This window comes from Grus americana, chromosome 9 (genome assembly GCF_028858705.1).
Source record: "Grus americana isolate bGruAme1 chromosome 9, bGruAme1.mat, whole genome shotgun sequence".
Classification (NCBI taxonomy): Eukaryota; Metazoa; Chordata; class Aves; order Gruiformes; family Gruidae; genus Grus; species Grus americana.
In genome coordinates this window covers 3,242,965-3,268,270 of record NC_072860.1, presented here as the reverse complement: position 1 = coordinate 3,268,270, position 25,306 = coordinate 3,242,965, and the positions used below count along the sequence as shown (strand labels likewise).

The window sequence follows — 25,306 nt, the reverse complement described above, 5'->3', positions numbered from 1 at the left end:
CCTCACCCAGAAAATCCACCATCTATAGAAGATCAGCCAATATTTTTAATAATGTGAGAATGACATAATGATTTTTCTGGTAATGATTGATATAATTATTTTTTACAGATTCCCAGTTTTCCTGTAACATTGTGGAAGACACTTTGCTCATAGCATGGTGGTGATGCACAAACGCTAGCCTTGGACTCCTGACTAGAAGAAGTGTGAGATCACTCATATGTCACGTCACCAGAGCCAGGCCTGCCAGAGGTTAGCTGGATTACTATTTCACCAGAAAGCAGGAATGTCACAGGTTCCGCAAGCCTTGAGAGGTCCCAGAGCCCTGCTTGGACTTTACACCCTCTTTACAGCCTGCCGTCTTGCCTCTCCACCCTTGAGTAGTGAGTATCTTCATTCCTAATACTCCACTCAGTCTGGCAGGGTATAGTATATAAACATACAGACACACAAATATGTGTGTATATATATATATAAAACCAACCCCAAACACCTGCCTCTTACCATTCTGAAATCCTTCCGGCAGCAGTAGCCTCGCCAGGCTGACTGAATGACTACAGCAGACTTCCTCTGTTTCAGAAACCGCTTCCTAAGCAGACAGACAGGTGAGGTAACAAGCAATAGGTTATTTCTGCTGCTTCTTATTATAATAGTAAAGAACAAGGTGGTGGTTTTTTCCTTTTATGGGATGTTTACAGTCTGATCAGCTCAGTGAGGGCTGTTCTTCCTGCTTCTGAGTAGCCCAAGAAAAGTATTATGTTGCAGCAGAAAGATTAGTCTGGTCAGATACTTTTGTACCACATGCTTCAAATTTATCTTCGCTTAAGCGTTTGGTCTGCTGACATGTTCTCCGTGTTGATGGAAAGGCCAGAATAGGGTGTTTTGCCTGACCTTTTCTGTCAATAAAGGCCTTAGGAAATTTCACATAGGCTCAGCTCATTCTGCAAGTGAAGCAGCACCATGAATCGGTTGAGCTCACAAGGTGTTTTCCTATTTGCTTGTCTATCCATTTGCTAGTAGAAAGGATGAGATAGAAGTATGACTAATCCACCTCAACACATCTAAGCTGACTTTGCCCTTATTGCTGCAAAAATACTCATAGCAACTGCAGACCAAATTCATCGCTGTGGTAGGAGAGCTCTGTAAGAACTGAAAAAGCCCTTGCACCAAGCCTGGATAAGTTAACTCCCCCATCTGATGACCACTTGCTCCCCAGTGTCCTAACTGCCGGGACTAGGAACCCATCTGACAGATGAACTTCCCATGGTAAAAGCTGTCACACTGTGGCTGTCAGAAGTGGCACATAGCTCTGATGGTTTAAAAATAAAAGTGAGGTGAGGCTTTTAGGGAGAGGTGATACTCTGTTAGATAGCAGGCAGAATTTTTTTTTTAAAAAAAAGGAAGTTTTTTGGCATATGTGTCATGTTTTATAGTTCTTGCTTCTCTACCATCAGGAATATTTCTACACCGAGTCAGGATTCAGTCCTATATCATGGTTCTTTTGGGGGGATACAAGATTAATAAGTACAAACATTTACCTGACAGTGACTACATTTCACTTCTAAAGATATTTCAAACTAAACCAGACAAAATGCAAAAATTGTGCATCTTTAGCAAAGAGAAGGACCAGTTAGTTTCTATCTGATTCTCTTCTATGTCTTGTATCAAAGAAGCATTCTAAATAAGAGAGTCCTTGTAGCTCTGAGAAGGACACAGATTCCATGAGGATTTCCTGCTTTCTAGATACCTACTGTTTACTAGAAATATTAAATGCAAATCCTCCTCCCAGCCCTTCCTCTTCATATAAGCCGCATGTGCTACGGCCCTGCATTTTGAAAAGCATCATGAAAATAAAGAAACTGAGCCAGAACAAATCTTTGTGCAAAATCTGCATAGATGCACTGTGCACTGCTACATGATGAGTGCTGAATTTATGGCTAGTGGAAGGTATGGATTGATACATTTCATATTTGAAAATACTTCACAGAGGGTGTTAAACTGCAACGCAAAGACTACCACTTCAAACCAAAGCAAATTCCCTTCTGTAAGATCACTGACCTGTCCTTCAATCCTCTCATCACCTTCTGGATAAGAAGAACCTTATCTGTGAGTATATTTTGGCGTTCCAGCTCCAATACTGTATCATGATGATCCTGTTAAAAGAAAGTGTAGATATGCCAGCTGAACAGACACCCCCACAGCTTCTAAAAACTGGACACATGGTCTGAAAGAGGCCCAAAATCAGCACGAAGTAGTGCAATTAAAATGCATTTGTGGAACTGCAGTAGGAAGAGTGCACGCCACCTGACCACACCATGTCTGGCTGTAGCCATAAACAAGCAGAGAATCTGCCTGCAGTAAGGCTGTTTTTATCTTGGGGGATGCTACAGACAAGGAAGTCCCCTGCAACAGTGCTGGTATCCAGTTCTTTTTTATGCTCAGGTCTTGAGCAGAGACAAATATATTGCACTGTATTGTTTTAGCTGCAACACTGGAGCACAGCAACAGGATCAGCCTCTTCTACACTGAGCTGTGTCCATTAAATTACTCGACAAAGATCCAGCTTCAGATTCAAGAGAAAGTTTATAAGAGAATCCAGTCCTTCTGGGTCACCGCTCTTGAACAAGGAGGTCAAGCTATACTGTGAAGCACCCAGTTTTTCAGGAGAAGAGACAATAAACTGTGTTTTCTACTTACTTTAAGGAAAATCTTGGTCTTTCCAGCTTGCCAGCTTTCATCCTTGCCCAGCACTGCTTCAGAAATGCTGATACAGCTCTGTCGAGCATCATTCTTCAGCTGGTGTGCAAAAGCATCATCATGTTAGGGCTTGGTTGGAAACACAGCACACTATGTAAGGATCTATTGCCCTGCATTTCAAAGGGCGAAGAACAGAAACAGATGAGGTCTTACAGACCTCTGGGCTGACAAGTATAATGAATGAAAGTGGTTCAGCTCTAATGGTCAAGAGAAGGAGGAACGTGGCCAAGCATTCCAGAGTTCAAGTGCAAGGAGGATGTTAGAGACCTCTGTGTGATTACAGAAAAGAAACATCTGAGGGCAATGGGGAGGCCACTCTGTCTGGGATGTCTGGGTGGAGCAGGTCAAGGATAGCTGGACCAAAAAGCACCTCTACTGTTTCAGCTAAGGTTCAAGTGAGTATGTATGTGTTTAGCTACAGTTACTGTGATGACAGCTCTCAACTGTGCCAGCTATAATCCAAGAACTTTCTAATGTGGGAAAGACTAAAGCCTTATAAGGAAAAGCTAGATTAGCCTTAAACCAAATTTATGCTAACATACCTGTTCTCGAAGAGACCATGGCAGGAGAACTCTGTATCTCTCAAAGAACTCCTCGAAGCTGTAGCGAATTGGGTAGCCAGCTTTCCTGATGTGAATGGTCTCCATCATCCCTGAATATCGCAGCTGTTTGATACACAGCTCCCGGTCAAACAACTGAAAGGGAAAGCAGACGAGGAGGAGACTTAGCACTAAAAGAAGCTACACATGCAGCATTCCTCAGAACATATCTATTAACCTCCAACCTCAGAGTGCCTGCAAAATGGCCAGCTATGCTTTTTTTAATTGCACTTCTTATTTCTTTAGTGCCCTAAGTTAATTCATTACAGGCAAAACCAAGTCACCCCAAAGGGTCTTCAAATTTGTGTTTATCATCAGTGGAAACAGACCATTAACTTAAATCTGGCTTTAGCAACCGTTTTCAATTCTAGAACTGCAATTTCAGATGAACAATAAATTGTTCATATAATCATGCAGGTCTGAATAACTGCAGTAGCAACTTCGGCCGTTTGGGCATAGCCATGCAAAACATAGCATGAGTGCTGCTAAATTCATGTAATGTAGATTAAGAATAGGCTCACTACGCCACATGCAGTACATTAAAAATCATTAAGTCACTTGACCAACACCATACAAATTTTAATGTAGAACTAGGTCATGATCTCCTGAGTTCCAGTCAAGTGTCTTAATGACACTCTCTCTCTTCTCCTGTAGTGCCAAATTAAGCCACATCACCCCTCTTAAACCAACAGCTCTTCTGTTCTCTCTCAGGCTGTTTCATAGTATGATCGTTGTTGGATCCTAGTGGGTTTTGTTTGTCCACTTGCTGAGGGACTAGAAACTCTCCAGTTTTGTCTTTATCTTTACAGGAAAGGCTTTTACAATTCCTCTCAGGAATACACCTACGTGCTTTTTTGGCCATCTATTACTCTATGATGCTTTTAGAGATGTTTTTGTAAATTAATAATGCTATATCCTATCACCCTTTTTATTCTAGTAATAGCCTGTACTCCAGCTCTTCTTGGCTGAAGTACAGATGCAAAACGCTACATAGCAACTGACAGCTTTTTCTCATTAAAAAGTTTACTGAAGACAAGACCTCATATTGTTAAAACATTACCAGTGGTTTCTTGTAGTCATTTGGTTTGATGCAGCGGATGAAGTATGGCTGGCACTGCTCAAGGATTTTCATTAGTTTTTCCAGGGATTGCTTGAACTGTCCTCCCAGAGTAGAGAGCCGTTTGGTGGTATCCAAGCCCTGGGAAGAGTAAGCACATGCTGACTGCTACATCATTCACTGTCATAGGGCCAATTAATAAATCGTTGTATTTTTGTACCATGGAACAGTATCACACAACTGCCAGAAGAAAATATTTACCTACGTAGGAGCTAAATCTGCCATCTGTATCTTATTAACTTGGAGTTATTCTTGTGAAGAAACCCCACTGAGCTCTTTCTCCTACTTGGCCACTAAGTTGTAGCAGTGGGGGTGGCTGTGGTAGAACAAATTCCACCCACAGGAGCCCACATAGGCCTGTCTCTTCCAACCAAGGCTGCGTTTAGTGTAGGGCCTGGGTGCCAAGCTATTATTCATGGGTGTGTGCCTGAAAGCTTGGTTGAGAAACCGCCACTCCCAGAGCAATTATAACCTCCAGGCCAGAAGTTTTGCTGCCATCTCATAGCTAACTGGGAATGCTAAAGATCCAGAACAGCTCATTCCTTAATGATTAGGATGACTGATCACTTTGCTCATTAATACTACAGTAAGCAAGGCAAACTTTTACTGGAGGATAAGGTAAGAACTAGTCTATTTATGGCTGTATATAATGTGCTTTATATCTCACTGTTCCTGGGTTGAACCCCCGAGGGATTGCACTTGGCTGCAGTTAGCTCCTGACTTCCCCAGCCTCTCTGAAAGCACAGTTCCACCTATGTCTTCTTTACACAGATCATCACGATAGGTGTAAGCCTCTACCTCCTAGTACATTTTAAGGGCACGTTTTGTTACAGTGACAACAGTGCAGATTCCAAGTAACAAAAGGACTCCAGCGGCCTTTTACATTGCAGCACAATACAGCTAGTTTGTTTGGTTGGGGGGTTTTGGTGGGTTGTGGGGTTTTTGGTTTGTTTTTTTTCCCAAGTAAATAATTTAAAGTCCAGTGGTTCCCCTCACTTTCATGGTCTCTTCGGGATCTCATTCTGCTGGTTCTTAGGTTTAAACTGCCCTTTCTAACACTCAAATCCCCACCTTCTGCTTTAGCTACAGGGCAATGCTGCCCTCCAGCGACCAAACACTCAGGCCTCTGGAAAATAGTTCTTGGGAATGTCTCATAGCAGCTCTGATGCATCTTAGGGCTAGCAAACGTTTGTTTGAAGTAGGTATGATAACGGCATATACATGTTTAAGCGGTATAAGAGTTAAAAGCAGTTTGCACTTCCATATTTTAAAGGCCTTTCTGCTATAGCAGTAAATCAGTGTGATGGCCACACAAATCTGAAGCCCATGCCCTTGTGATCTCACTCATATAACATTGTTAAAGCTGAATTTGTTGTTGAGATGGTGGTGACTTTTCTCCCCTGGTAAGTCAGGAGAGCAACTCTAAGACCTCAGGACAGCAAAGTTTCTTCTGGCACTTCATTCACTATTCTTTTCTGTAGCCTGCTTCTTAGGCTTCCCAACGGTGGCCCAAGCTATTTGAAATTAATGGGGCTATTTCAGTTAACTTCTGTGCATTTTGAAATAGGCAGTAGCCTACATTTAGTATCTCATTTCTTGACATGCTGCTGTACTTTCTAAATCTAAGGAAAGGGTTTTTTTCAATAACGCAACCTTATTTATAGAGACAAAAAACATTAGAGCAATGTAGATAGACCTGATATTTAATCTGAAGGTATTAATAGCATTTAAGAGATGCTAAGTCAGTTCTCTGTTGGTGCTTGTACCACTTCTGACATCCTCCTCCCTCAGGATGTTTACCTGTCCATGGCCAGATGTTCTGGACAGCAAAAAGCCACATTGGGATAAAGACTGAGGAAGAAAGGACAGGATCAGAAAACAATGCCAGGACAATAGACAGATAACAGGTAAGATAGCAAGCTGACTGTTTGTTCTGTACCCTGACAGGAAAACTCAGAGATACAAACATTAAGTACCTTCACACAATGATGACACTGCATAGTTAAATGCTCAGAAATCGAGGTATGTGAAAGTTGCAGCAGGGCAGAGAACTTGAACTCTGCCCCACACTGTTTCCAGTCCACTGTGCTTTACAACCTCATTTTCACTAGTAACAGGACAAGGCTCAGTACACCACTAGGCAGAGATGATTTTGTGATAATTAGCCATCACGAACTTTGTCACAAAGCCTCTGGGCCTAGAGGGAGAGGTAAAGTTGCAGCAACATGCAGGGCAGTGAGACTGTGTCTACAGGTGTCACTGGGAGCAGGAAACAGAGTATCTTTCTGCGACAGCACAGCTATTTGCTCCTTTGTGCTAGCCTGTCAGCCCTCTGCAAGAAGGAGAAGGCCAGGGCCCTCCTGCTAGTTGCCCACTCAGACCCCTTGGTGTTACAGTCCCAGCAGACTGGCTATGTGTGCAGTATGACAGCAGTTTAACTGCTGACTTCTGCACAGGTACTGGCTTTGCAGAGGGGTCTCTAGCTGGTGCCTTGTTCCATTGCAGTGAACCTTTTGAACTACAGTTTCCTCCTACTAATTTACACCCATCCTGGCAATGTGGCTGCAGTATGGATTCCTGGGCAGACACAAAGCAAACCCATCCAGCTGATGACATGTGGGGAGGTAGCATGACTCATGCTTCTGTGACAGCCTGCAGGCATGGCTACACAGATGTGCAGGGATGCGGTCCTGGGAGACAGGACTGACATTACACTTGATTACAGCATGAACACCAGATCCTGACTTTTCCTGCAGACTCCTTTGCAGAAATTAGTTGAATGAAAGGGATGGGGATTTGCAGAGACAGTGCAAAAGAAAGAGGAGGTCAAGAACAGCCAGAGCCTTATGGAAGGGAGGAGAAATGAATTGTTTCTGCAACCCAATGCCAGTAAGCCAACCTTGTAGGCCTGATCAGCTCCAAGATGCCGGATGGTCCCACGTCCCAGACTAGGTAGAGTTGTTTCCACCTGGAAAATCTCTTTCAGGAATTTGTTTTTGGAGGAATGAACCACTTGCATTACATTAGCACTTAGTGTGTCCCGATTTTTCTCCAGGAAATCTGTAAGATGGAAACAAAGTCAGCCTGTCATCTCTGCAGCCTGCTGGCTGTAGCGGCACTCTGTCTAGCTAAAATCCACTTCATATACAGTAACTCGCAGACTAGTTTAGAGTAATACTTCTGACCCCCTGATCTGACTTCAGATCAACACTACTCTGGAGTGTTACACATCCAAGGCAGGTCATGCCCTTGTCTTCACCCTCCATATCCAGCAGAGATAGGCTCACCTTTTGATTCATAAAAGACAACCCCAGCAAAGTGGTTGATGCCAAACTTAGTGTCATGGACACTCTTAGGTGGGATGTAGATGTTACTTTTGCCATGGAGGGAATTGATTTTGACAAGCATGGTGGCATCTGTGCCCTAGAAACAAATACAGGCAAAAAAAGGACAGTTAAGCAGATTACCCCCAGCACTGGCCTATACTCAGTGAACAAATACAAGTGGTGCTCAGACATAACAAAAGCTCAAATTCTGCCTCTGATTTGTGTAGTAGATCTGGAGGAAAGTAGTGCCAGAAGTGTCTTCCCTTTTATAGAGACCCTTCTCTCAAGCATCAGGACAGAACACACCACCAGAGCATAACGTCTGGTATTTTAGGGCTGTACGCAAGCCCCCATAACATTACTAACATCACCAGGTGTGCTGAGAATTTCCCAGATCTTTGGACCTCACAAGCAGAGCCCCTCACCAACATTCCCAGGCCATCCTAGCCAGCCATGCTCTGAGCATCCTTCTCTTCAAGGGATGCCATCACAATCTCATTCCCTTGTGGTGCATGTGAAGCTAGCTCTGCTCACTGGCCTGTGCTAGGGGTAGTGAGTGCTGTGTTATCTGAGGAGTCATGTGCTCCAGGAATCACAGAGGAGATGCTTTCTTGTCCTGACTGCAGGACTTACAGTGGGGACCACCCTCTTCCTAGGGAAGAAAGGGGAAAGCTGTCTGCCTGTACATGATCCTCTCAAATTGTTACCAAAGAAACTGAGGCAGGGGCTTGCTTTTCTGGACAAGCCCACATTGCCATCTGATTCTTGTACCAGCACTCCTGCTTAGCCTCACCATGCTCTGGAGACTATGAAAATCCTCTGCAGGGATGTCTGAGATCAGATGCTACTTTCATCTCTGCTCTTCTGTTTGAGATGCAGAATAACATTTCCTCACAATGGTGACATTGCTTAACTAGGTCTGTCATCCAGGAGAAGAAAGAGCAAGCTGCAGCCCAGACCAACAGCAGAACAATATTCAAACAATATGCGAATTCAAAGATTTCCTGAGAAAAATAATCTGGACTCCCTCCTTCTCTGTCTGCAACAGCTGTAAGACTTTCAACGGCAAGGTACCAGAAGGAGCACACTCCAGCAAAGCGCGAAGCGTTTGTACAGTGAGCAAATTTAAAAGGAACACCTATGGGGAGAAGACATTGCCTTTCACAATGTATCCAAAAGTCACCTTTGCACTTTTCTGTGTCTAAAGCCAAGCATTTCCTGTGGGCTGTGTGCAAAGCCAGGAATTACGGGTGAAACCAGAAGTTTACCTTTGGGAACCTGCTCTCTTCATCAATGAGGGAGATTATATTCATAGGCTTGAGTGCGATGACTTCCAGAGCTTGGCGGTTATCAGTGAAGTCAATGTTATTCCAGGCAATGTGCTCCGCAAGGTATTCCTCTTGCTCCAGCTTGAAGACATGGTGCACGAAGAACTGCTGAAGGTGCTCATTGGCAATGTTAATGCAGAGCTGCTCAAAGCTGAGGGCAGACAAAATGGGAACCCGTGGTCATCCTTGGCCACTGCTGCACTGCTCTATGGTATTTGTTTATTCTCTGTATTAAATCCATATCCAGACATACTACTGCTATATTCCACAGTGTTAATGATCACCACCACTGCATGTTGCCAATCTTAGCAATATAAGGGATGCATCTTCTGCTATGATAAAGATAAGCAGAGGTGAGCCAGCTGATGATTGAGTGTTGCTAAGCAAGGAATGATCTTGGATGTGTTTCAAGAAACTCTGGAGATAAAGGGGAACACGTAACTGTGAAAATAGCTTGACTGTATGAGTGTGACACGGTTTTACTTGCACTGGCACTGCCAATTCTTTTGTTAGTTACTCCTTAATACTGCATCTGAATTTAATTACCTTGTAATTGCTGTGGCACACTGTGTATGCCTGTGGAGTGCTCACCACAGTGAAGCCCCATGTGGATTGCAGCCTTTGGGAACAGCATAAAATAACAGGAGAGAAAACAAAAGATAGAAGATGGGCTGAACAGATCCTAGACTGTGTTCTGAAAGTCAGTGAGGAGTATTATCTTCTTGAAAGCTAGCAAGATGCATTAGTTGAAATGGATTGGAAAAGACTGCAGAATATGTGCTGATGGTTTGTGGAGTACTGATGATACGGTACCATACGGCTGAGAGAATTGCTGCCCCCGTAGGGAGAGGCAAACAGAAACAGTGCTTTGGGACTGAAACCACCAGTAGGAGAGGTAGCAGTGGGACAATGGTATACCAACCAGGTATTTTGCTGACCTGTCAGCAAAGAGTAGAGAAATGAAGCACCCCCAAAAAAGGGACGGGGAACACTGAGCAAGATAGAAGCATGAGCTGAAATGGGAAACACAACATGGCCTCCTTTGTACTATATGCAAAATGTATCCCAAGAGACATCGTAGACATGCTATGGAACAAGAAAGTTTGGGACATACCACATCCTTACATAGTGGCTGCCTGCTCATAGCAGCTTCATAGCCATCTCCTCTGAGAAAAGTCCTGAGGTTTTGTAATAGACACGTGCAATGGCTGTGCCAAAATTCAAGTTGGAGGAGGAGGCAGAAATATGACCAAGACTGAAGAAAAATGAAATCTGTGTATGATCATCATTGGGAAGACTCAGTGATGGAACTTTCACTGCTTTTCTGAGAATCAGGATGATAATGAAAGAGCCTGTGTCTTTTTTCATTCTTTCCCTTTACATCAGCTGCTTTTCAGCTTCTCAGTGGAAATGAATCTAGAGCCTCCTACCTGTTGTTGTTGAAATTTTCAAACCCAAAAATGTCCAACAGCCCAATGGACTGACGTCTGCCTTTAGGCTTCTGAGAAGGTGGGCTGAAAATGGCTGAGTTGATCTTCTTCACTATCCACAAGAAAATTTGTCCATATATACCCTGAGAAAAAAATTAAAGAGGAATTAGAGCCCATCATTACAGTCTTTGGACATAGCTTACTGCTTGCTATTGTGCTGCTACAATGCTGTCAAACTATGCCTGAAAACTACAAGGGACTGGAGCCCTCTGGGTGAATATTTGCCACATAAGGCTCCTCAATAGGTAAGACAGCTCTGAAAGCATCCCCAGTCTTCAGAGAAGATGTAAGCCCCAGTACCTTCACAAAGGCATCCCTCCCAGCTGCAGCTTGAACTATGTTCAGAGGCCTGGACACACTTTCTCCTCGGACAATGATGGAGAGGTTTGTGAGGCTGTTCTGGAGTTCACTGGAGTCTACCTGGAGGAACAGTCATGGCAACCCGGTTATTCCAAGTGGATAAAGAAGATCCAGCAAAGTCTGTCTCAGGAAGAGGGCCGTGACACACTGCCTGTCCAGCAGCATTCAGTGGCAGCCTGCTGTCCCAGTTAAAGATGTCCCAGTTCAGAAAGACATCTGCAATAGCATTGCTTGTGTGTAAGCAGGAAGAAGGAGACATGCCTGTTATATGTGCATCCATACATAAACACTCCACAGAGACATGCTTTGTCAGCATGGAACAAGGGTGAAGGACAGAACTAGTAAGAGAAGATGAGAGTCCATTACCTCAAGCAATTTGGTTGCGATTGAAAAGTGTGGTGAGTCCATCACATCAGAGCAGTCCAAGTTGTCGTACACAGCCGCTACAATGAGGAAACAGTCAATCTCAGGGTGAATAATTTCTGCTATGGTGCGGGGCTGTGCTGATATTACAGCTGTATTTCTGTAACTCTGTAGCTCTGGGAATGCAGCAAGGCAATAAGTTCCCTTTTGAAACTCCCCAGGTCTGATGATTTTACTAAGGAGGGTCCTGATTTCACCCAGAGATCCGGGGATGTACAGGGCCCTCACAACTCCAGAACATCACGCTAAAAATAGCAGCAAAACTGACAAGGTTATTAATTTTAAATAGTAGCTATTTGGGATCTGGGGAAGTGGTATCTGAGTTCAGGAAATGTGTTTCTGAAAATATTTTTTTCCATGTATCTGGCTTGGGGGAAATTTAGACAATGAAAGCGAATGAGGGAAATCCCTCATTTTAGCAGCCAGCATTACTGCAAAGAATCCAGCTGGCATCACTGTGTTGGGCCCTCTGTATCATGAAGTGAGAAGGAGTCTTTTTCTAAAATGTGAGAGCTTCTGGCATCCCGCTGGTGGCTGTCTCAGCCCGTGCCTGTGCCGTACCAGAAGTGCACTTATGCAGGTGAGTATTCACCAAACGCAGCCAGGAAAATGAGTGTTATCATCTCCACAACAAACATGATTCAATTGCTCCTGTCTCCTCTGGCTTCCATAGCACAACAATCAGCAAATAGCATTATGTTATCTGTTGTTTCAGTTTGCGTGATAAGGGCCTATTTATAACCATGGAAACCTGACGGTGTGATAAAATAGTAGTAAGATGATGTTTTTTAAAGGGCAGAGCAGCACAACCTAATCTGTACAGATGGAAGCAGGCAGCACCTTTAGCCTTTACCAGGAGTCTGAGGAAATGCCAAGCACAGACAATGCTGTGTTTACCTTCAAACTCCACATTCCCCAGGTGCAGGATCGCAGCCAGCAGCTTGCTGATGTCCCAGTACTCAGAATCTGAGAACATGAGGATCTTCATAGCTGAGCGGATGTGGGCATAATCCTTCGCATCATTCCGGCCATCGCAAGACATGCAGTTTCCCTGCAAGACACCACATCCACAGGTGAGGAAAATCCTCCTGGTGACCCATACAAGGAAGAAAGGACCTGCAGGCTGACAAACCCTTGTACACAATATAGAAGCTCTGTGAGCCGCTTGCCACAAGGTGCAAAGTAAAAACCTTCTTAAACATTCTATATGCTCGTCCCATGGCTGTTTCTTCCCTCATCTCTACTCTTAAGATGAGAACATTAGCAGAGGGCTAAATAATGCATTTCTCCAGGGCTGGACTGAGTACTGGGGAAGCCAAAAGGAAAAGCTAAGGGGAATGCTGCTGTGGAGCATAGAAGGACAGGAAATTTTGACAAGGCTGCCTACACTTACAAAGCCATGCCTGTTACCTTGGTCTCCTCTCTCTACCTTGTCAATGGACAATTAAGAGCCCTAATCCCAAATCAAAGCAAGTAGGACTGGATTAGTACTAGAAGGCAAATCTCAAAATAAGAATATTAGGATCTAGTGGAAGGCAGATGGAAGCATCCAAGTGAAGTACTTCGAGATGTTTTAGTTTGCAGCACGTAAAGCTTGTGACAATGGCTGACCTGAACAAAACCATGGATATGTTCTCCTTTAATCTAATCCTCCTATCTCTGTATTATACTGCCCTACTGCTGACCCAAGGAACTTCAGACCTTTTTATAGAATGACCAATGTATGAATTGCGCTCATCAGCTCTTGCTGCAAGATCACTGCTATTTTGAAAACATTAAATTTGAAAAAATCTCCAGCAACTTTAATGGTTTTGCTTTTGAGATGCCAGAAACAGCTTTATAGGCTTGATTTAATTTCCTCTGAAACTAGATGCCCAGCTCCTATTGGCTTTGGCAGAGTCAGGACTTAGCCCCATTTTTCTACAGCTGTAGAATAGCCCAAATCAAACCACCTGACGTATTTAATATGGGGTAGGTGCACAGGCTCAAGAACGGGATTTTCACAATGCCTTTCATCCCCTAAACCAAAAAATTGCTATTTTCAAAAATGTCAGCTATGACCATCCCACTTCTGCCACTATGGCAACATAAACCCAGACATGGACATTTGCTGTAGGAGGTTAGATTGAATGTCAGCTTCCTGCATTATGTATATAAGATTTATCAGATCCAAGGACTAGGATTCTTGGCACTGTTTCTGCTCATTCATTTTCCCTGAAAATATATATACCTGATTAGTATTCTCTGTGGCATGAGATCTGAAATCTGAGTACCTGTGAAAGTGAGGGATATTTCCTGCCTGCTTTAAGATGTCCTTTTTGTTTCTTAAGTCTGACTTTGTTAGAAAGCTTTGAACTGCCACAAGCTGCCTCCCAGTGGTGGACATTTCAATAAATCTCTGAAACTGAGGCTCACAGCACTTTTGGTGTTACTGCTTTTGGTACCCTAAGGAAAGAACTGTTCAGGTTTGGTAACTACCCATCCGCAGCTCCTGTTGATTGTAATTGCTCGCTGGGAGAAGCAAATGGCAGAGGGTTAATGGAGAAGAAAGCAGAAACTGTTACCATAGTGAGATAAGTGTACTCTGAAGCAGTGCCCAGGTTCAGCATCTTTTTCTGCTCTGTATTCATCCCCATTAGCATGCAGTAGAAGATGTGATAGTTCCTCTCCTCCGGAGCCTAAAAGAAAGAAATAGGCCAATGGACAGCCTTGTCAGCATAAGCTCGTAACACAGGAGCAGGCAGAATGTACATCTGCCAGTGCCCTCACCTGCCGGCAAACCCGGGACTTCTCCAGAAGAAACTGTTCTATCCGGGCTCCTTCTATCACACCATTTTGGTTGAAGTGAATATCAATGTATTTCCCGAAGCGGCTTGAATTGTCATTTCGAATTGTCTTGGCATTCCCAAAAGCTGATGGGCAAGGGACAGAGATAGTATCTGGATTATTGCAGTTAATGAACATCAAGTCTATTTTTTATGCTCTTCTTTTTCACTGCTAGTATTTTACAAGTTGTGTTCCAAATGACAGTGCTGACAAGTGCTGAAGAATGCCTGCTCTCAGGCTGCCTCCTAAAGAAAGAGGCAGGCATATGTACATCCAGATAACTGGGTCCTAAAAGATATATTCAAATGATCCAAATGCAGCCTATATCTGGCCAGCCAAGAGAACTGGGTAAGTCTGAAGACCTCTAGAAGGACTTACTGGGAACACATTTGATACCTCTACAGAGAAAGATGGGTGTCTCAGGGAGCTCCCCTATAGGTACATCCATGCTTGGTCAGTCGCTTTGCTACCATCTAGTGCAAATGCTAAACCAGGGGTCTTTACCTTGGGCTCTGCATTCCCAAGGACTCTTGTGCTCCTGGCAGTTCCGGGTTACATACTATAGTGGCACCTCCTCCTACAGCATGGGAGCTGCTCTGGACTTCGTGAGGACATGGCAGAAAAGCACAGAGAACCTCTACCCTGCATTACCAGTGTTTCAGGGTTTTTAGCAGTTATGCAAATACAATGGTTCAAAGATCTGTTTCTGAATTTTTTTATCCTGATACAAAAATCCTGAGATAAAAGTGGTAAATCAGGCATATTTGCTAAATAACCCACCTTCCAGAATGGGGTTGGCCTCTAGAATTTGCTGCTCTATCCAGGAATGCTGGCCACTGACAGCTGCCAAAAACTGTAGTATTAGCTTTGTGCTTTCAGTCTTCCCAGCTCCAGATTCTCCACTGCAGTAAGAAACAAGATCATTATAAGTTTCCTTTCTTCTTTTTTTGGCTAGGGTGGCAAAATGGCATGCCAAGTGAAAAAAAAATAATCCCACTTATATTTACCCTGTGAATGGCAGATCAGACTGTCTTTCATGGAGGGCTGGAGAATTTTAGTCTTTCATCATCTCATCTGCTAAAATTTAAGTTTTTTTTTTAGACTTAGGCTGAGGACTAAATTCTCCCACTGATTAAAACCAAGCAAATCCATGGAAGACATTCTGTACCAGTGCAAATTAAATGACCACTTTCTTTTCTTCTTTAATACATTGCCAGATTTTCAATGCTAGTCTTAGCACATGAACTGTGTTGCCTCAGCTATAATCAGATATTATTGCAATGGGACTATCTGGTTCTTCACTGATAATAAACAGAAAATGGATACATGTTATGTGTTTATAGGATGAAGAAAGCTCCCCTCTATCTTCAGGTTAGCAGAGGTTGTTTCTCCCTAGGAAATCTCTATTCTCAGAAAATACATGTAACAAGTATCACGTCCCCAAGGTAAAACATAGCCTGACATCACACAGGCTCATATTTTGCTTCTATATATAGTGACCATGTGCAGAATGTATCACCACACTCAAAGATTCTGGGGGAAAACAGTGGATTTCAGAAATCCGTTGCTTATGTTCTACCTTTTGCAGCCCTAACTGAAAATGAAGTAGCAAGGGAGAAAATATTTCCTTCCTGTTGTCTCTAGTCTTATCTGTGCCCTTCCATTTGGAAGATCTCCTATGTCCACAAAGGTGCCCCAGAAACATGCTACTTGTCCTCTCTGAGTCCAGTCACCTGATCACACAGCACTGGTCTCTCTTATTCCTCTTCATATTGAAATAACAGTTGTCTGCAATGGCGAAGACATGAGGTGGTAGCTCTCCAATCCTCTTGTTACAGTACAGTCTGATCTGATCGACTGTGTAGAGGGGCAGCAGCTGGTATGGATTCACTGCTACCAAGATTGATCCTGTGTAAGTCTGGAAAAAAGTTATGAACATTACCTCTAGCAGCAAACCAGCAAACAAAAATACAACCAAAGCCACCTGCAGTATAAATCTAAACAGAGGCAGGAGGGGGACCCTGGGAGATTCACAGCAGCTCTTAGGTGAGGCCGAGAGCCCGGTTCCTCACTATGAGCTGCTATTAAATATCCCAGCTGTTTTGTAGTGTTTGTTAAGCTGCTTTTGTGTTCTAGTTCAGATGTAGCTAAACTTTGCTAATGGGCAAAGTTATGGTTGTGTTATTCATAAAGTGATTTAGTAACATTTGTAAGCAACAGCACCATTGAAATGAAGGAGGCTGTTGAAGGCTGTGGAAATGCAAGGCAATAATATTGCTCAAGAACTTCTACATCAGACATCTCAGGCTGCTAGAGTAGTTATAACTTCAGCGTCTACAAAATCAGTCCTTGTTTACACTAAACGTCACCACATCTGTGTTCTAAGAGGCAGCTCCTCTCCCATAGTGTAAACTGTAACATGGGCTGGATTTAGCTAACCGTCAGTCACTGGTGGAAATGATCGCTGTAGGAGGAAGTCAGCAGCGTCATTACCTATGCATATCTCTGTAATTTCAGAGACTGCTATTAGCTCTCTTCTTCACAGCCTAAGTACTCGAATGAAAGAAGAAAAAAGCTATGTTGTGTCTCCCTGGCACCCTCAATCAGTAGAGGAAGCAGAGGGCCCAATGTATGACAGGCTTGCAGGCTCAGATCACTCCATTAAATGCGTAGTGGAGGTCATTCCTGAACGTACTACGCCTGGAGACCTTGGCACTCACATAGATTTTGTGCTCCTGGTGGCGGATGAGGAGGTTGTGCACCATGCCTGCTTCATGGAGATCCCCAAGGCGGATCATGTCTTCCACCCCCTGGGCAGAGGTGGGGTGCATCAGGCGCACCATGTGCGTGTTCCGAGCAGTGATCCAGTGTTCCTGAAAAAGGCAAGCATCAGCTTTAATGTGTTATGTTGTTGCAAACAAAGGAGAATCATGTTATACCAGAGTGAGATTCAGTATAATGCATGCTCAAACCAGCATGTTCTAACAAACAATTGAGTGAACTACAGAAATTAACTGGTTTGCTGCTCCCCAGGACCTGATGATTTAAAACACTAGAGGAAGCCATTCAGGTGGGTTCTGGACATCACCAAATTTAGCATTGTTTAGAGCACAGCTCTGTCAGGTCATCGCAGCCACAACGTTGTACGAGGTAGGGATGAAACCCCAACTGGCTTTAGTGGGATCATGATTTCACCTAAAGATCCACCAAATTTAGGGACTGGAGCCTGTCCATTTCCTTTTCTTAACTATGTAGATATAACCTCTAGCTCAGGGAGCTCTAAATCTTCATAGTGCTAGGACCTGGGGATACTAGGGTATCACCCTATACTTGCTTTATTTTTATATTCTTTCATTCGGTACATCTTACCAGACATTATCAAAGTCAGACCATTTGGCTAGATGGAGCTTTGGTCTGACCCAATAGGGCCATTCTCTTGTGTACTTTGTACTTTTAAAATTTATGTTCATCTTTTACAGAAAGTTATAGCGTAGCCCACCTTGCCTTCGTCATCCTCCAGCAAGATCTGTCCTGAGTCAGATTCCTTCACAACTGCCCCAATAGGGACATTACGTTCACTGTTTGGTTGCGTGTCCAACCACACATGATCACCCTGGGGAGAAGAAAAGTTAACCATCAAGTACAGTGACATACTTTATGCCATGTAGCTCACAGGCATACATCTCTTGGTCTTAATTTTTTAGTGATTTGATTTCTTTAGCAGTGTTTAACTGTATAAGATCTTACTGCTCACAGGCAGTACAGTCTAACAGTTATAGTATCGGGACCTCTGAGTTCTACTCTTAGCTCTATGGCTCTCCTGGAACATAATTTTGGACAAGTCATCAAGTCCACTGTCTCACAAGAGGAAATGAGGCAACACATTTTACAAGGAGAGCAATTACTCAGCTCCGCTCCTCTCAGAGGTTGGCAGGGGGGCACACTGAATGCTTGTAAAGTGCCTTGGCACCCTCACATTAGCTATGGTATTCTTTCAGAAGAGATGCTTGAAAACATAGGTGTTACCAGGAAAAAGAAGAACAAACAAACAGTTGTACAGATGCCTGGAAATGTAGAGGGCTCTGTCGCAAGAGTTTTTAGATAAATATTCCTTCTGCTGTTGCTGAAATCACTCTGAAACGTGAGTGCATCCATGATCTCTCTTCAGAAAAAAACCCACAAACCATTCTTTATTCAGCCCAACTCCTCTCTTCACATTTGTAGAGGCATGGCAGCATCCTGCCTCTCTGCAGAGCAAGCAAGCAAGAACTGCTCTGCTGTCACCGGAGGAAGGTGTGAGCTATGGCTGCCCTTTCCTAGGAATGAACAGCATCTTGGTGTTGCCTACGCTACTGTTCTGGTTATACTCCACTACTCCAAGCCCCCAGGAATACTTTCTCTTGCTCCAGGCACTACTACAGATTCAAACAGAAAGCTTTACTGTAATGGCTGGAATGAAAACTGAACAAAGCTGTAGGTCAGATCTTCAATGGGTATTAACTGACTTTCTAGCTGAGTGTCTTGTCATGTACAACTTTTGCTACATACTGTAGCATTTACTGTCAAAATTTCAAGGTTTTTACTAAAAAATTATTTCCTTTTCCTCTCAAAATACTTTATGGGCTTACATTTAAAACCAAACAACTGTAGTGTAAAGCATCTATAAACATTGCCCAAGGTTATGAAGAATGTTACAGACTAACAGCTCTCATCTGCATTGAATAGCACTCCAGAGGTAGTCTGTGCAGTTTCAGTGCCACACCTTGTGACAGAGGTCACCAGCTCAGCATGAGCACAGCCAGGCTAGGCAAGACACCTCTGCATCTCTAGTCTAGATTGATATTATTTTATACCTTGTTGATACTGTGTTATTGCTACTTTCTTTTTGAGTTGAACCATGACGTTAATTTTCTCCTCTTTGGGCCTTAGGCTAATCAGTAAATCACAGCAAAGAACAGGACTTACCTTTCTGAAAACCACCATTATGTTTCAGATCACTGTATGTAACCTGCAGTGCCAAGAAGAACATAACATTAGGCCTGAAAAGGGCTCAGGCTTTGATCAGAACAGACAGTGGCTTTTCCTTGAGATGTCTCCTTGTAAAAAATAACAGCAAAATGCCTTAAAGTAATTCTGTTTATGGATTTTGTTAAAGCAGAAGAGATCATAATAAGCTACACCCAATGTAGAAATAATGAAACCATCTAGGCAAAGCAAAGAACCTGCAGCACTAGGGTGGTGGTCGGCTCTCAGTTCTACTACATAACCCTGGAGGTGCTCTCGGCCCTGAAGAGGTCACTGCACACATTTTCATACCACATAGTTCCCTCAATCAAATGCTAGGCACATTTATTGGCTGAACTTCAAGTTTGGCTGACAAATAAAAAGACCCCACAATGCAATGTAATTCGATGCACAGTGGAGTTACCTTTGGCTGGTCCATTGACCCAGCAGTTCAGTTCATATGAGTGGCTAGCCTGGTGACACAGATTTAATTCATACTTTCCTGAGCTGCTGAGTTCCCTCAGACCCTCACAGCTTCACCATATAGAGACTGGGGTTGAGACTTCACCTTCCTTGGCTGAAATAGGAATGGTTGCAATGAAGGCGTGAGCAGCAAAATAAGGAACTGGAGAGTACCACAATAAAATTAGGAGCTCACTATCAAGAGCCTAACAATGAAAAGATTGGTGGCCAGAAATCTACACCAGTGCCTTGATTCAGGGATGATGCTGTTTAGGCTGTGATCCTTGGAACAACCAAGGAACCAAAGTCTTCAGAAGCTGCTTCCTGTCCCATAGGCTACTGCAGCTGGATTTTGGGAGTGATCCAGGACTAGGTGTAATTTGCCGGCTCCCACTCTTGCTACAGCAGGAAGGCTGCTGTATGTCTTTTACTGCATGTGGGAAATCCAGGCAAAGACTCTTTGCTAAGTTGCCTTTAAATGTTTCCAGAGTTCCAGACTGGTTTGGGTTTTTTTTCCTGTTATCTCTTCCTACTAGCAGGAGTGATCCCTGCATGCTAAGGCTGTTGACTAACCTGTGATTAAGTAGCTACTGTGTGCAGCAGACATCAGTTATTAGCCCAGGTGTCCACAGCCTCATATTCACAAACTTCTCACAGCTGTGTGACCCATTCTGCCCCCTCCATTTCTCTAAAGGGTCCAGCACACCCGGAGAAAAGGCTTAGCTCAGAGTTGATAATAAGAATTAAATGCTTGTAATAAGCAAAATGCCCCATAAAATGCTAACTTTGGACCAAAAGTTAATTCTACTTTTACCCTTTTATCATCTATTATCAATGACGTTTTCTATAGCATTTTCTCTTAAACACATTTTACAGCTCGTGCTCAATGAGGATATATTGAACCATCTGCATCCCTTCTGCACATTCCTGATTGACAGCAAACCACTTAGAAACCACTTTACAAGATGAGTGGACGCTACAGGACCAGAAAATGATCTTTGGCACTTATTACAGGCAAGTCCATGATCTCTCGGAACATCCCCCATGAAGAAGACAGACACCTGTTCTGGTTTTATCTTGACACTCAAATCCAAATTTCTCATAGCCTTTTGAGAAGTTTTTATTTTATTCTGGCTCTAAATTATGCTTGCCTAGGTTTTGGACAGGTTTTCTGGAACATTTGAGCAAAACAAGAAAACTAGAAATTAGACTGAGTTGGAAGTTCCATTTTCTACCTGTGCTATACAGATAATCATCAAAATCCCAGTTTGCAGTACCATTAATAGAAATGATTAATGGGCTACTTCATCCATAATTTCACTGACATCCTTGAGATTTCTTCTGTCATGTGTAAAGGTGTTAAAATCTTATGGTTAAAGTTTTTGATAACTATTTACCAGTCTGTGTAATATGGATGGTATATATTTATGAGAGGTACCCAAATTTCATTACTTTTCTGATTGAATCATTTAAATAATTTTATGATTTATCTTCATTTTATGGCAGTGCTATACAAGTTGCTGAGGTTTAGAAATTTGCAACTAAATTATATGAAAAGTGTTTCAAGTCACCACTTTATTTTTGGAAATTCATGCTCTTGAAAAATGAAGATTACCATTAAAAAACCCTCAAGGCGAAGTTCAGGGTTACCATTGTTTTCTCCCTCTTGTTTTAATGAACTTCAATGTTAAAAGAAAACATTGCAGTGAGAGAATTAGAGCTCATTTTATCATTTGCTTTCCCATAGCTGCTCACTGTTTTTACCTATGTTATTTGGGAAGGTATAAATAGCTTCTGTAAATCATGGGCTCATTTAAAAATCAATGGGTGCCTAAACAACCCTTTCTTCAGACTAAATGGAAGGAGTAATTACACTCCTGTATGCAAGATACCGCCACTGTTGTGGGTTACACCAGTGTCTTAACCATCAGGAGGGCTATTAGGGCAGCAAAATGGAAACTAGAAGTGCTTGACAAGCTACATGATCTTTGTGCCCTATTTGTGGCTATAAAGGGCTATACAATAGCATGGATTGAACAGGGTTTCTAAGCAAGTCCAGAATGATTTACCATTTTAAAGTCATGATAAGATATGCTGAAAATAACTAATTATCAAAATTACAAAATGTATTGTGATCCCAAAGTGAAAATAAATAGGAACTTCAAGAGATGACAGACTGCTGATGTAGAAATCCAATGCTAACATACACTTTAAAGCAGGAGTTTTAAATGTAATTTTTACATAGGTGACCCAATAACAAGAAGACAAGTGGAATGTCAAACTTAATAACAAAAGCTGGCACATGGAGAAACTGCAAGTGCTGTGTCCCCGACACACCACCTGCTGACTGTATTAAGAATTGATTTTTCCCTGTGAGACTGGGGCAACCTCCAAGGCTCATCTGTAACTAAGACAATTCTCAATTTTGTAGCATAACATCTACGAAAATTTAGCAATGCAACATGAATGTGTTCTTTCTGGCTGCTTGGGGTTTTTTCTGTTGTTTTTTCACACTCTCTTAAGAAGGAACTTTTGTCTTTCATAATCAGTTATTCTTATGGTGAAGTCCTCATGTTCTTATTCCAGGACTCAGGAACTGGATCTGCGTATTAACTTCAAGAATGTGATGACCTGTTACTATGAGCGATGCAAGGTGGTACAGAAGCCTGGTACTTAGCAAACATAGGACAAAGATGGGCCATGGTCAGCCACAGTGACTCACAGCTGACGTACTTTTTCTGCAACAAAGCAGAAATGTCTACCCAGAACAAAGAGGGAGTGGTATGTGCAAACACGAAACACAGCCATACTCCATCACGTCAAAGGTACAGCTAGCTTCGGATCCAGTCTATGATAGCACCCAAGAATGGACATGTAAGGGGGACATCCCATATAATCCCAGGACACACAGTTCAACATTTAAAATGCTTATTCCCAGTTAAATCTTAAGTGGCCAGTCCCCCACCTGCTTGAATGGCCGCTTTCTGACAGTGCCTGGCTCTGTTGCTTTTCTTTCCGAAGTAATGCAGCACCATGAACCAAACTGTACCGCACAAGATGGGAAATTACCTCTCCAGAAGAAATCTTCACTGTCTCGCTTCTGCAGCTTAGTTCGCTCTTTTTCATAAGGATTGGAGTAAGAAGGAAAAGAAAGGTGAAACTGGTAGTGGTGCCATGAAGGGATCCCTCACCGAGTGCCAGTTCTCTGCTACACAAAGGAGGAAATGACTGAAGCACAGTTATTTATTACAGGACTTTGCTCCCAGTTCAGCATATATGTCATTTCCAAGTCAGGTGTTCCAGTAAGCAGGAAGGCTAATTCTTGCCTGGGTGAACCTTAAACTTCAATTTCTGCACTGTGCCTGAATCCTTTCAGATTTCTGGAAAGCACTCCCAGAAGAAAACTTTTAGCATCTGGTCTTACGCTGCTCCAACACCACTGGCTTCCCTGGGGTTCTCTTGGAGCCAGCCTGTTAGGAGGAAAATCAGGCTCTCATCTCTCCCCTAGGTTTTGCACAGCTCTTTCTGCAAGGTCAGAAAACGCCGATCAGTCTGTCCTGTGCAGACTGTGTTTCACAGTACCTAGAGCTCAAAGCAAATTAAACTCATGACACTTAACTGAAATTGATATACACAAACAGAAGAGTAGTATACCTGTAGAGAGGCAGATACAGGGTTTCTCCAGCCAGAGCAATGACTCAGGAGTCAGGCACATTTCCACCCTAACAGTGAGCCCAAACAGTGAGGATGAGTTTTTTCCATCTACCTTAACCCAACTGTGTAACCTTCCTCCAAGGCACTGTACACAGCAGTTGGCTTGCCTCGCTATGCACTATTCTACGTGCCCTTTATTAAATATGAAAATGTGCAATAATTGGCATGGGCTAGTATACCTAATACTTTAATTCTTATTTTCTTGTTTCCTAGGTTCAATGTAGCTGCGCTGTACGATGGGAAAGACAACAAAAAGCCTCTGTGTTGGAGACAGGTTCTTGAGGTTCCTGCTGTAGTTCCATATCCAAATCAGAGGTAAGCATTCAAGCGTAGCAATAAATAATTTGGAGTAATATGTGTTTATCGATGTTACATATTTGTGTCTAAATATTAGCCTTCTTACCTGAGGTTTTTGTTTAAGTTTTATAGCAGAAATGAAGATACAGGTGCAGAATTAGAACAAATGCCCTTCAGGGCTTGGAGACTTAGAGGCAGGAAACCACAAGGCAGAGAGGAGAGCTTTCTTTAAGTTTCTAACTGTGCATATCATTCTTACTCAAGGGGTTTGCCTTGAAGTAGTTCTTTAGCAGACTTTTATTTCTGATACAACCGTTTTTAGAAGTCTATATGCTGTATGTGATTAACAAAATTTCAAGTACCGAAAATTTCAAGTACTGATTTTATTAGATGAAGGTCAAATATTGGCAAATAAATTAAAGTACATACTTTTATGCTACCAAGGCAGATATCTAAAACCAATGCTTTTTGGTTAATTAGACTGCAGAGAAAAAAAGTGCCATGCATATTTCGTCAGCAAATGAAACATGCCTGTTGACATTCCAACTGGAGCAAGTTTTGGGGCAGAGAATCTCATTCTAAAATATATACATTTTTAAGACTTGTGACCAAGATGCAGTGGGGTGCTATTTCAGAAAGAAGTACAGTATTTCTGTCCTAGTACAGCATATAAACTGTATGAGACAGAAACATAGGGAACTCAAGGCAGTCTGAAAGAAAACCACGACTCATTGTATGGCTAAAATACATACTGGAAGGGAAATGGATTTCCACAGTTAAGTCTAGACACACTCAAGAGCCAGAAAACATAAGCTGAGGGAGACTTGATATACCAAGCAGAAGCAGCCTAGATGCTTTGTGAAGCACATGTACCTAATGAGAGACGAGCAGGTGGCTTGCTAACAGCTTCTTCAGAGAAGTGCCTGGAGCGAGTATGGGGAGCTCAGGTTTGGAAGTTGCTGAGCTGTGGGAATGGGGAAAGGTGGGAGCTTGCCAGGAGCGAGCAACTCTACTGCTGAAGATGGAGTTTGGTGAGGGACTCTGCAGGGCACAGACACATTTGTCATTGTAATTAGGGGTAATTTGTAGTATGGTCTATGCTGATGAATAATGCACTGAGAAATGCAACAAATTAAAATTGGATAATCCCTGGTGAATTTAATCCTGCTGTTGTTCAGAGCAATAGGTCTGTCCAGATAGACATGTGTTAACAAAACTGCCTCTTCCTGACAGCTTCCTAATTAAGATATTGATGTCAGGATCAAAGGGTTTAATTTGCACATGGCACTACCTCTCACATTTTCTCTCCAGCTAAATCAAAGTGGCCTTGTCATTTCTGCATCACTGAGTCCTAGATGCCAAGCATCATTTTGTGTTAAACTAGTTTTTTTCTGAGCTTTCTGAAAGGAGGTAGATTGGATATAACAATTTGCAATTTAAACTGTTCATTCAGAAGCCCTCCTGTCTACGCTAACCTCCTTCCCTTCCTCTAAGCAGATTTGTAGCTTTAAGTCACTGATGTCTGTTAACTCTGAAAGGCGTACTGCAGGGAACAAAGCAAACTAAATAAGAAGTACGTACCAGCAAAGGATTTCCAAGTGCATCC

At 42.7% G+C, this 25,306-nt stretch overlaps 1 protein-coding gene and 1 long non-coding RNA gene across 2 annotated transcripts in view; one reads left to right on the top strand and one right to left on the bottom strand.

The window, feature by feature from the left end:
* Window positions 1-22,909, bottom strand: part of MYO7B (myosin VIIB) — a 51,442-nt gene extending 28,533 nt beyond the window's left edge. Inside the window, exons 1-20 of the mRNA XM_054835950.1 lie at window positions 22,759-22,909; window positions 19,189-19,231; window positions 17,723-17,836; window positions 16,944-17,096; window positions 15,957-16,141; window positions 15,004-15,125; window positions 14,167-14,309; window positions 13,962-14,075; window positions 12,295-12,448; window positions 11,341-11,417; window positions 10,915-11,034; window positions 10,555-10,697; window positions 9,065-9,275; window positions 7,758-7,893; window positions 7,370-7,530; window positions 4,414-4,551; window positions 3,297-3,449; window positions 2,695-2,793; window positions 2,056-2,150; window positions 502-586 (exon numbers count right to left, since the gene is read on the bottom strand). Of these exons, the coding sequence (XP_054691925.1) occupies window positions 502-586; window positions 2,056-2,150; window positions 2,695-2,793; window positions 3,297-3,449; window positions 4,414-4,551; window positions 7,370-7,530; window positions 7,758-7,893; window positions 9,065-9,275; window positions 10,555-10,697; window positions 10,915-11,034; window positions 11,341-11,417; window positions 12,295-12,448; window positions 13,962-14,075; window positions 14,167-14,309; window positions 15,004-15,125; window positions 15,957-16,141; window positions 16,944-17,096; window positions 17,723-17,836; window positions 19,189-19,206 (2,421 nt within the window). The 5' untranslated portion in view covers window positions 19,207-19,231; window positions 22,759-22,909. The remainder of the gene's footprint in view (window positions 1-501; window positions 587-2,055; window positions 2,151-2,694; window positions 2,794-3,296; window positions 3,450-4,413; window positions 4,552-7,369; window positions 7,531-7,757; window positions 7,894-9,064; window positions 9,276-10,554; window positions 10,698-10,914; window positions 11,035-11,340; window positions 11,418-12,294; window positions 12,449-13,961; window positions 14,076-14,166; window positions 14,310-15,003; window positions 15,126-15,956; window positions 16,142-16,943; window positions 17,097-17,722; window positions 17,837-19,188; window positions 19,232-22,758) is intronic.
* On the top strand, window positions 245-20,665 carry LOC129210244 (uncharacterized). Its single transcript, XR_008578352.1, has 3 exons — window positions 245-380; window positions 12,317-12,470; window positions 20,566-20,665. It is a non-coding gene; the product is annotated as an uncharacterized LOC129210244 (long non-coding RNA).
* Window positions 22,910-25,306: the final 2,397 nt, after the last annotated feature.